This window comes from Macaca fascicularis, chromosome 10 (genome assembly GCF_037993035.2).
Source record: "Macaca fascicularis isolate 582-1 chromosome 10, T2T-MFA8v1.1".
Classification (NCBI taxonomy): Eukaryota; Metazoa; Chordata; class Mammalia; order Primates; family Cercopithecidae; genus Macaca; species Macaca fascicularis.
The window spans coordinates 28134708-28146862 of NC_088384.1; the positions used below are offsets into that span (position 1 = coordinate 28134708).

General features: G+C 51.1%; 1 protein-coding gene across 50 annotated transcripts in view; it reads left to right on the forward strand.

Moving 5' to 3' along the window:
- The first annotated feature begins 895 nt into the window (after positions 1-895).
- Positions 896-12155, forward strand: part of SLC2A11 (solute carrier family 2 member 11) — a 29560-nt gene continuing 18300 nt past the window's right edge. For 41 of the 50 annotated variants that reach the window (XR_012418939.1, XM_005595362.5, XM_074004147.1 and 38 more), the window contains exons 1-2: positions 898-1486; positions 6105-6203. Coding sequence is in view for 33 of the 50 variants with exons in the window: in XM_005595362.5 (XP_005595419.3) it covers positions 1445-1486; positions 6105-6203 (141 nt within the window). In the remaining 17 variants the exon portion in view is untranslated. Of the gene's footprint in view, positions 1487-6104; positions 6204-12155 lie in introns of all 50 variants that reach the window. The other 9 variants (XM_074004146.1, XM_005595368.4, XM_074004154.1 and 6 more) reach the window with 1 other exon arrangement.

The following is a 12155-nucleotide window of genomic DNA, read 5'->3' on the forward strand; positions in this document are numbered from 1 at the left end:
CATCTCGGCTCGCTGCAAGCTCCGCCTTCTGGGTTCACGCCATTCTGCTGCCTCCGCCGCGTAGCTGGGACTACAGGCGCTTGCCGCCACGCCTGGCTAATTTTCTGTATTTTTAATAGAGATGCGGTTTCACCATATTAGCCAGGATGGTCTCGATCTCCTGACCTCGTGATCCGCCCGCCTTAGCCTCCCAAAGTGCTGGGATTACAGGTGTGAGCCACCGCACCCGGCCACTTCCCACTTATTTTTTAAGGGGGAAAAGGCAATGGTTGTTTTGAAAAAAATTAACCTATCTAAATAAAGTATCAGCAGTTGAAACTAACGATGTATATTACAACAGTATTATGACCAAGTTGCCTCTACCCCAAGAATTCAAGAATGGTTTACCATTAGAAAGTTTATTGATGTAACTGATCTCATTAACAGATTTAAAGAATACCCATATGATCATCTTAATAGATGCAGGAAAATCATGCAATAAAATACCTATTTATGATAACTGCTGATATGTTATTTGTGCTTTTCCTTAAAAATGCAGTGTTTTTAGGAATTAAAGTTCAGAGCAGCAAAAGTCAAACAAAAACCAAGTCTGAGCAATAGAGCTACTACAATGCCCATCACAGTCTTTGCTCAGATGACTACCTAAGGTCATGTTCAGCTCTATGTTTCTGTGACCACAAATAGCATCTTTGGCAAATCTGGTTTCAGTTGGTCTTTGTCCAGCTCCTGGATTCCATGCAGGGCCTGAGAAGCCCTCAAGGATAAGAGATTAATCCGGTCCAGTGGACTCCGTGGTTCCTCAACTCCAAGTGCCCCCACCATAGGTGGGACCTGCCTCTCTCGCAAAGGATCCCTGGCGGCAACCCGAGACCGGTTCAGACCGGTTCTCCTACCCGCATTCCGCCGAGTCTCTCGCTCTGCCCAAGACGCACAGATGAGAGCGCTCAGCAGACTGGTGGGTCTGTCTTTCGGTCCTTCCTAATTTCCCCCTCCTCTGGGGAAAGGTCAAGGATACCTGAACCAAAGTGTCTGGCGGGGTGTAGGTGGCGGGGGGGTGCATCTGTGCACAATCAAGGGCTTGGCCCTCCCGAGAGCGCCCAGGGGCAGGGGCCTCCTAGGTTCTGGCGGCCGACAGGGGCGACCGGCGCAGGAGGTCGCGCAGGATTGCGGCTGAGGTCCCACCAGCGAGAGACAGAGACCCTCAGACATTTAGTCCAGAGACTGCAGCAAGGAAGGGGTACGAGGGGCCAGGGCCGGAATTTCGGGGGAGGGAGCGCAGCGACCAGAGTCGTTTGCTGGCACCTGTAGGGGCGAATGCAGGGGCTGGGCCGAGATGACCTTGGACCAGAGCTCCCTTCCGGCCTGCAGAGATGAGCTTGGGGTTTAGCTTAGTGAGGAGTGAGCAGCTTTTCAGCCGCAGTGCTGCGGCAGAGGCGGATGGAGGATGGAGGATGAACTGGAGCCGTCCTTACGACCTCGGACGCAGGTAAGCCCCCAGCGGTGGCGACCCCCCACCGCACGGTGGCGACAAACCCCGCGGCGGCAACCCCTTCCCCCCACCGCGGCGGCGACGCCTTCCCCCCCACGCGGCGGCGAGCTCCCCAGCACCGGCAGCAACTCTAACACGCTGCGGGTCCGCGCTTGCGCCTCAGGCGCCTTCCGCGACAGTCTAACGGCTCTGCCCTCCACTGCGCCTGCGCTTGAGTCTCAGGCCCCATTCCCGGCCACTGGTTAGCGTTGTGCGAACCTTCTGCTTGTGCGGCCGCTCTGAATACCCACTGCGCTTGCGCCACCGCTTCGTCTCGACTGGTTGGCGCCTCTCAAACGCTTACTGCGCGTGCGCTAGCCCCTCTTTCACAGCTGGGTACCGCGCGCTGACCTTCCCTCCGCGCGCATGCGCCCGGTTAACCGCTTGGTAATGGCAGCTGGGGTCTCCCTGGGACAGCAAGACCTCCGCTCAGGCCCCTCTTCCGAATGCTCCATGCCCTCCTGCGATCTGGAATGGTCTGAATTCTCATACCTGCCCAGACCAGGCATTTCAGATGAGGGATTGAGGACCTAAGTGAACTGCGCATGTGTAGCCACCTTGGAGGCTTAACTAAGTCGTCAAATGTTCAAAAACATCGTGCTTGTATGTACAGTGGCGTTAGGTGCTAGGCTCAGATGTCCATAGGCAGGTGTTTACGTCCAGGGTCGGCCTGTGGGCCAGAGCAAGGTTGCTGGACCCTGGCATCCCAGCCCCCAGAGATGCTAAATCCTCTGCCGATCAGCCCTGACCTCAGAGGCAGTGAGCCCTCCGAGCACGGCAGTCCTGACCGCTCACTCCTTCCCGTGACTGTTTCCCACCCTCGCCTCTTTCCTCCTCATGATGCCCTCAGCTCTGACCTGGCGTCCTGCCTCACAGAGGGAAAGGGCGCAGCCAGAGGAGAGCGCCTGCACTGCCCACCGCTTCTATGGGTTCCTCCCCAATCTGGACTGATTTCTTTATGTATTTGCATGGCACATTTCCTCACCTCCTTTGTCTTCATTTGCACTTGTATTCCTTGACAGCCCTATTTAAAATAGCACCAGCTGAGGTGGGAGGATCGCTGGAGCCCAGGAGTTTGAAGCTGCAGAGATCTAATAGGATCTCACCACTGCACTCCAGCGTGGGCGACCTAGGGAGACCTTGTCTGTAAGAAATAAAAATAAAATAGGACCACCTGGTCCTAACACTTCCTACGCCCCTTCCCTGCTTTAAGTCTCTGTAGCACCAGCTGATGTACTATATATTTTGCTCATTCATTTTGCGATTGCTTGTCTTTCCCTGCTCTGATAGCTCATTGATTTTGTCTGTCGTTCACTGCTGTATCCCAACACCCAGAACAGTAGGATTATTGACCATAATAGGGAGGCAGTAAATCTTTGTTTGCCTAATTAATGGTCCGTATCATAGCTAATGTCTGAATGCTTACCATGACCAGGCACGGTATAGGCAATCTCCATGCATGATCTCATTGAATTAAACAATTTCCTGTAGTCTTGGAGACCTGTCAACATCTACTACATGAGTTCAGCTGCTATCAAGCACTGTGTTCGCTGCTTCCTTCAGATCTGCTGTCTTAAGGGAACTCTCACTTCCATGAAGCCCCCGTGGAGCTGTAATGTGGCCCCATTGGGACCAGACTCCAGGTTTCTCACCTGGCTTCTTCCTAAGGCTTCCAGCCTAAGAGAAAGTTACTTAGGCCTTATGGGAACTATGGGCAGCTAGGGCCCCTGTCACCAACCTGTCTCCAGACCTATGGCAAAGCCTTCAGCAGGATTCTGCCCTCCAGAGTCACTTCCTGTGCTCCCCCACCTTCCAGTGCAGTATCTCACTGAATGGTGAAAGCACAACTGGCTCTTTCCCAGCTATATCTTGCCCCCCCCAGCACACTTCCTGGCTGAGATAAACACTCAGGTTTTTTTTTTTGTGATACAGTCTTACTCTATTGCCCAGGCAGGAGTGCAGTGGCGCAATCTGGGCTCACTGCAACCTCCGCCTCCCAGATTCAAGCAATTCTCCTGCCTCAGCCTTCCGAGTAGCTGGGATTACAGGTGCCTGCCACCACGCCTGGCTAATTTTTGTATTTTTAGTAGAGACGGGGTTTTACCATGTTGGCCAGGCTGGTCTTGAACTCCTGACCTCAAGTGATCTGCCCACCTCGGCCTCCCAAACTGCTGGGATTACAGGCGTGGGCCATCGCATCTGGCCAACACCCAGTATTTGACTAATGAATGAATAAATAGTCCATAGGTTCTCGAAACTTCAGAAAACCTTAGCCAAACATCCTTCTGTCGTGAAAATTGTATCAAAGTTTTCAAAAATAATACCTTTAATTTTACAGAACAATTTGCCAGAACAAGAAAGGCAGTAATTTTTGGGGGAAGATATCAACAATTCAATTTTTGTAAAGTCAACTACTTTGCAAATATCTAAAAAAATACCTGAGGGAAGGAGTTCATTGTTGTGCCTTTGGAGGAGTGGAGAACTTTCAGTATATACTGAATTTTCAAAAATCTTAACAAACGTGTCATTTTGTAATTAAAAATCACAAAAGAGTAGACCAGGTATGGTGGCTCACGCCTGTAATCCTAACACTTTGGGAGGCCAAGGCGAGTGGACCACTTGAGCTCAGGAGTTTGAAACCAGCCTGGGCAACAAGGTGAAACCCCGTCTCTACAAAAAAATACAAAAAAATTAGCCCAGCGTGATGGTGTATGCCTGTAGTCCCAGCTACTTGGGGGGCTGAGGTGGACGGATCGCTTGAGCCCAGGAGGTTGAGGCTGCAGTGAGCCAAGATCGCGACACTGCACTCCAACCTGGGTGGTAAAATGAGACCCTGTCTCAAAAAAACAAAACAAAAAATCACAAAAGGAGAAAGATAAACAATTTTGTGAATCCCTCAGAAGACCTCAACTATAGGTCAGGTGCAGTGCCTCATGTCTGTAATCTCAGCACTTTGGAGGCCGAGGTGGGCAGATCACTTGAGGTCAGGAGTCTCTACTAAAAATACAAAAATTAGCTGGGCATGATGGTGCATGCCTGCAATCCCAGCTACTCGGGAGGCTGAGGCGGGAGAATCACTTGAACTGGGAGGCCGAGATTGCAGTAAGCCGAGATTGCGCCTGGGCGGCAGAGCAAGACTCCGTCTCTCTTTTTTTCTTTTTTTTTTTTTGAGACGGAGTCTCACTCTGCGCCCATGCTGGAGTGCAGTGGTGTGATCTTGGCTTGCTGCAACCTCCACCTCCCTGGTTCAAGCAGTTCTCTGCCTCAGCCTCCTGAGTAGATGGGATTACAGGTATCTGCCAACAAGCCCGGCTAATTTTTTTTATTTTTTTATTTTTATTTATTTTTTTGAGACGGAGTCTTGCTATGTCGCCCAGGCTGGAGTGCAGTGGCACAATCTCGGCTCACTGTTTGCCTCCCAGGGTCACGCCATTCTCCTGTCTCAGTCTCCCAAGTAGCTTGGACTACAGGTACCCGCCACCAGGCCCGGCTAATTTTTTGTATTTTTAGTAGAGACGGGGTTTCACCGTGTTAGCCAGGGTGGTCTCGATCTCCTGACCTGGTGATCCGCCTACCTCGGCCTCCCAAATTGCGGGGATTACAGGCGTGAGCCACCGCACCTGGCCAATTTCTGTAGTTTTAGTAGAGATGGGGTTTCACTATCTTGGCCAAGCTGGTCTTAAACTTCTGACCTCGCGATCCACCCGCCTCGGCCTCCCAAAGTGCTGGAATTAGAGGTGTGAGCCACTGCGCCTGGCCAAGACTCCTCAAAAAAAAAAAAAAAAAAAAAAAAGAGAAAATCCCAACTACAAATGATGAGGCATTGGCGATGCCTTTGGGAATTCTCCCTCCATCTCTAAGAGTGTTTCACTGTCCTTTTGTGTACCAAGTGTGCATGACTCATGTGTGCCCAGCCTAGAAGTAGGCTTCATTATCTCCAGGTCCAGGTAAGGAAGTGACTTAGGATGAGGAAGTAAGGGGAGAGCTGGGATAGGGACCAGGCACCTTGGCCATCTATGCTGCCTCTCTGCTTCTCCTATGTCCCCAAGTCCTTGCACCTGCAGGTCCATGTGGCCTCTTTTCTTAGCCTAGTTGCAGAACATGCTGGTGGGAGGTAAGAGAAGGAGGCTCAGCCCAGATTCCTGGAGCCTGGCCACTCTATTGGAGAACGTTTTCCTGGGGCAAGTCAGGGGCTCCTGTCCTGCTGGAGGCAGAGCTTTACTCTGCTGGGGCCCCAACTCAGGCGACTGTCTTTCCCAAACACAGCAGACATGCTCAGGGGCAGCCCAACAAGGAGGGATGGGAACTGCTCTCCAGCTCAGGGAAACTTTGGGGCTATGGGTGGCGTGAGGGTAAAGTGGGGTCCTGGACTCAGAACAGGAGGCCTGGATTCCTCTGCTACCTGCCAGCCATGTGACCCAGGTAACTCCTCTCTGAGCCTCACTTTCCTCATCTGCAAAGTGGAGACATCACTGCTTGATTCAAATAAATTGCAATGCTGTGATTGGCAGCTCTGGTCCAGGGAGAGGGGTGGTGGCTGTTGTTGGTCACTCTGTGTTCTCCCCTCTCTCCTCAGATTCAGGGCAGGATCCTGCTCCTGACCATCTGTGCTGCTGGCATTGGTGGGACTTTTCAGTTTGGCTATAACCTGTCTATCATCAATGCCCCGACCTCGGTACGTATCCTCTCTGTGTCGACTGCCCCTTTCTGAGTGGGTACTGGCTAACAGCTGCCCACTGAGGGGCTTCAGCCAGGCATCCACTTGGTGGCGCTTTCTGCCACAAGTTTGTCTCCATTGGGTTGGCCCACAGGTTCCTGCAGGTTCAAACTGAGCATACATCTTCCCCCAAACCTGCATGTCCTCCTGAGTCCCTAATCTCAGCGGATGACTCCATCTTCCACCTAGTGATGGGGGAGTCAGCGCTGACTTCTTTTCGTCTCTTGGACACCAAGTCCTTCCTAACTATCTCTAGAATCCAGCCACTTCTCCCCATGTCTCCACCACATTCCCAGTTCTGGCCCAGCCTCCTCACTGGCCTCCTTGCCTTCAGCCTCTCCCCATCTTGATCTCTTCAAGTCACTCTCCTGCTCAGAATTGTTTTTTTTTTTTTTTTTGAGACGGAGTTTTGCTCTTGTTGCCCAGATTGGTTTGTAGTGGCGTGATCTCAGCTCACTGCAACCTCTGCCTCTCGGGTTCAAGCGATTCTCCTGCCTCAGCCTCTTGAGTAGCTGGGATTACAGGCATGTGCCACCACGTCCAGCTAATTTTGTAGTTTTAGTAGACATGGGATTTCTCCATGTTAGTCAGGCTGGTCTCGAACTCCCAACCTCAGGTAATCTGCCTGCCTCAGCCTCCCAAAGTACTGGGATAACAGGCATGAGCCACTGCTCCTGGTCTCATGAAGGTTATTTATAAAGTAGCCAGTGGAGGTTAAGTTTCCATGTTCAGTGGTGAGGCCTGGAGCTACCAGGGCCTCAGCTTCATGGAAAAAGGAAGAAGAAATTTTTAAAAACCAACTGACCAAAAGCAAGCAGGGCAGGCAGATCTGACCAAATGAACCCCTCGGTTTCACTGTCTCACACCTTCGCTCCCCCAACCCTGATACCAAAGCAAGTTAAGTATAGTTCCTCAAATGCCTATGACACAGCCCTTCCTCTAAGCCTCCTTCCATGGAGGGGCCCTCTCTGTTCCACCTGTAGAAGCCCACCCCAGATACCACCACCTTCTTGAAACCTTCTTCCCTCTCCAGCCCGTGGTGCAGGCTGTCCTCACTCAGGCTGTGTGAGGGCTGTTTTGTGTCCATCTCCTTTCTCCTGCTGATTCGCTCTCAGCATCTGAGTCATCTTTGAATCTCCAGCACTTGGTCGTAGCCTGGCCCGAGCCGATGTTCTGTGAGTGTCTGTGGAAAGGATGGGTCTTTCAGCCCCAGTGATAGAAGCCTACCTCTAACTTGCTTAAGTAAGAAGGGCAAGTACCTAGTCACATAACTGGGAGTGATGGGATATGGGGCTTCACACAGCACTGGGGGAGAGCTGTAAGAACCAGGCCCCAGGACAGAACTGTGGCTGCTGTCCTGCCCCTGATTTTCCTCTCTCGGTTTTTTTTTTTTTTTTTTTTTTTTTTTTTTTAGACAGAGTCTTGCTCTGTCACCCAGGCTGGAGTACAGTCACGCAATCTCGGCTCACTGCAACCTCCGCTCCGCCCCAAGCTCAGGTGCTCAAGCGATCCTCACACCTTAGCCTCCCAAGTAATTGGGACCACAGGTGTGTACCACAAAGCCCAGCTATTTTATTTGTATTTTTTAGTAGAGACAGGGTCTCATCATGTTGCCCAGGCTGGTCTCGAACTCCTGAGCTCAAGTGGTCCGCCCACCTTGGCCTCTTGAAGTTCTAGGATTACAGGCATGAGCCACCGTGCCTGCCTTGGCCTTGTTTTCATACCCAGTTGGGGAGCTGCTGTCACCAGATTCACTTCCTGCCAGCTGAGAACTCCCCCCACCAACAAAAGTCTTCCAGATTAGCTCATGTAGAAAGGCAGGGAAGAGCCCGAGGGGCTGGTTTGGTTTACGTGTCCACTCCCAGACCAGTAATGTGGTCAGGAGGCTGGGATGCTCGGATTGGCCAGATCTGGGCCAGATGATCACCTTTATGGGGGAACCAAGAGCTGTACTTGACTATGGAGAGAACTTCCTCCAAAGTAATATTTGTTAGCAGAAGATAGAGATGGGGATAGAAAGAATGATAGCAGCCCAGCCTCTTAAAGCAAGGATGAGAATTTAGAAAGGGGGGTCTGAGCTGGCTACATTGGTTTGTTTGTTTGTTTGTTTGTTTGTTTATTTATTTATTTATTGAGATGGAGTTTTGCTCTTGTTGACCAAGCTGGAGTGCAATGGCGTGATCTTGGCTCCCTCTGTCACCCAGGCTGGAGCACGGTGGCGAGATCTCAGGTCACTGCAACCTCTGCCTCCCAGGATCAAGTGATTCTCCTGTCTCAGCCTCCTGAGTAGCTGGGATTACAGGCGCCTGTCACCATGCCTGGCTAATTTTTTTGTATTTGTAGTAGAAGTGGACTTTCCTCATGTTAGCCAGGCTGGTCTCAAACTCCTGACCTCAGGTAATCTGCCTGCCTTGGACTCCCAAAGTACTGGGATTACAGGCGTGAGGCATTGGTTTATTTATTCATTCATTCATCAAGCATTTGAGCACCCACTTCAGTGCACACTCAGACTAGAGAGGGGTCCATCCCGGGCTGGGCAGGTCACTCAGACCTTACCTCCCACAGCCATCACCAGCCCTCACAAAGGAGACTTTCCTAGGCTCAGAGGCTTCCCCTACCCTGCTGAATAGTGTTAAGTTCTAATTGTTAAAGGAAAAGTTTTTCAGGCTGGACATGGTGGCTCATGCCTATAATCCCAGCACTTTGAGAGGCTGAGGCAGGCGGATCATTTGAGGTCAGGAGTTCGAGACCAGCCTGGCCAACATGATTAAACCCTGTCTCTACTAAAAGTAGAAATATTATCTGGGCATGGTGGTGCGTGTCTGTGACCTCAGCTCCTCCAGAGGCTGAGGCAGGAGAATCGCTTGAACCCAGGAAGCGGAGGTTGCAGTGACCTGAGATCTCGCCACCGTGCTCCAGCCTGGGTGACAGAGGGAGACTCCCTCTCAAAAAAAAAAAAAAAGGCTGGGCACAGTGGCTCACGCCTGTAAACCCAACACTTTGGGAGTCTGAGGCAGGTGGATCACCTGAAGTTGGGAGTTCCAGACCAGCCTGACCAACATGGAAAAACTGCATCTCTACTAAAAATACAAAATTAGCCAGGCATGGTGGCACGTGCCTGTAATCCCAGCTACTTGGGAGGCTGAGGCAGGAGAATTGTTCAAACCCGGGAAGCGGAGGTTGCGGTGAGCCGAGATCGCGCCATTGCACTCCAGCCTGGGCAACAAGAACAAAACTCCATCACAAAAACAAAAACAAAAACTATTCAATGACACTTGTCAAAGCACAGTAACGAACACTTTATTCAAGAGGTGGCAAGCACTAGTTGGAGGGACCATGGCAATGGGGTCCTGCCCTGAGGCAGAAAGATTGGATTCAACTTCAAATACAGCATGGGCAAGCGAGAACTGATAGCCGAGGAGTAGAGCAGGGTCAGTGGGTGCACAATGACTGAGAGGATCATCAGGCGTTTGTGGGGGATTCTGGTTAAATTGACCCAACAGGATTCTTGTTGAGGGCAGGCCAGGGTAACCAGACATCATGGAGGATGGCAGAGGATAAGGAGGCCAATTAGATTTTGAAAGTGATCAGCTGTGGAGGATGAGGATTCTAGCTAAATCAACTTAGCAGGACACTTGCTAAAACTGAACAAGGCAGAGATGAACACGGAAGTCCAAAAGTTGAGACCTAGTTGAAAAAGAGCTCAGAATACCAGGCGCAGTGGCTCACCCTTCTAATCTGAACACTTTGAGAGGCTGAGGTGGGAGGATTGCTTGAGCCCCGGAGTTTGAGATCAGCCTAAGCAACACGCAAGATCCAGTATCTACAAAGAAGTAAAAAAATATTCAACAGGGCGCAGTGGTATGAGCCTGTATTTGCAGGTACTTGTGAGGCTGAGGTGGGACGATGGCTTGAGCCCAGGAGTTCGAGGCTGCAGTGAGCTACGATCATGCCACTGCACTCCAGCCTGGACAACAGAGGGAGACCCTATCTTTATTTATTTTTATTTTTTTTTGAGACGGAGTCTCGCTCTGTCGCCCAGGCTGGAGTGCAGTGGCCGGATCTCAGCTCACTGCAAGCTCCGCCTCCCGGGTTTATGCCATTCTCCTGCCTCAGCCTCCTGAGTAGCTGGGACTACAGGTGCCCGCCACCTCGTCCGGCTAGTTTTTTTGTATTTTTTAGTAGAGATGGGGTTTCACCATGTTGGCCAGGATGGTCTCGATCTCCTGACCTTGTGATCCTCCCGTCTCGGCCTCTCAAAGTGCTGGGAGGGAGACCCTATCTTTAAAAAAAAAAAAGAGCTTAGAAAACTCTGAGGAGAATCTTTGTCAATGGTCACTCTTGAGGAGTTCCAGCCAATGTCAGGGGAAGCTGGCCCTGGTCCCAGCTCCTGTGGACAGTTCCTCCCCCGAGAGGCAGCTGGTGGTCACTAGGCTGCCAGTCATTGCCCTGAGCTGGGCAGGGGAGAGCTGGCCCAGCACCTGAACCCACTGCCCTCTCTTGTGTTCTGTTCTGTCGGGAGACCTGCAAATGACATTTCATCTCTAACCAAGAGAAGGGTGTCCATGTCTTCCCCACTTCTTTCCTAACCATGTGACTTCCCTTCACTCACCTGAGGTTTGGAGTCTGGGGGGTCCAAACTACCTGGTACAACCCTGACCCATGGCTAAAGCTGTGAGCAAGTCACTTCACCTCTCCCAGAGCCTAATCCCCAGTCTTGACAGTGACCAAGCCTGAGCATGGTTGCTCATGTCTGTAATCCCAGTGCTTTGGGAGGCTGCCTCCCAAAAGTAGTGAAACCCCATCTCTACTAAAAAAATACAAAAAAATTAGCCGGGTGTGGTGGCGGGCGCCTGTAGTCCCAGCTACTCGGGAGGCTGAAGCAAGAGGATTACTTGCCAAGATTGGCACAATCTTGGCTCACTGCAACCTCCACCTCCCGGATTCAAGCAATTCTTCTGCCTCAGCCTCGCAAGTAGCTGGGATTGCAGGTGCCTGCCACCACACCTGGCTAATTTTTTTTTTTGTATTTTTAGTAGAGATGGGGTTCACCATGTTGGCCAGGCTGGTCTTGAACTCTTGACCCCAGGTGATCCACCCGTGTCTGCCTCCCAAAGTGCTCTGATTACAGGTGTGAGCCACCGTGCCTGGCCATGGAATTTCTTGAGTGATAGGAGCATCTTTTGTTATTTGCAATGAGCCCCATTTCATCATACCTGCGCGTATGCTAATGAGGTGACAGGGTAGGGCCATTAGACTGCCTCAGGATGGAGCTGGTCACCAAAAAGACCAAGAGATTAGAGGGTCAGAATGTTCAGCCCCACTCACAGAACTCTGAAAAAGGGAGAGGAGCTGAAGATTAAGGTCTATAAAAGCTCTTGAACAAGATTTGATGAGCTTCCAGGTTTGTGAACACATTGAGGTGCTGGGAAGGTGGTGCTCCTGCAGGGGACATGGAAGCCTCTAGCAACCTACTCCCCCAGGACCATGCCCAGTGCATCTTTCCCCTATGGCTGTTCATGAGTTGTATCCTTCATAACAAACCAGTAAATGTAAGTAAAGGGCCTTCCTGAGTTTTGTGAGCCATTGTTGCAAATTTTCAAACCCATGGAAAGGGTCCTAGGAATCCCCAGTTGATGGCCAGTTGGTCAGAAGTGCAGGAAACCTGGTCTTGCAGTTGGCATCTGAAGAGGGGACAGTCTTGTGGAATGGAGCCCTTTGACTTGTGGGATCTGATGCTAACTCCAAGTGGATAGTGTCAGAATGGGATTCCATTGTAGTACTCCAGCTCGTGTCCGGAGAGTTAGAGAATTGCTTGATGTGGAAAAAATCCACACATTAGCTGTCAGAAGTGTTGTGTGAGTAGGGAGAAAAAGTGTTTTTGCAAAGAGGGGAAAATGGGGCATGTCC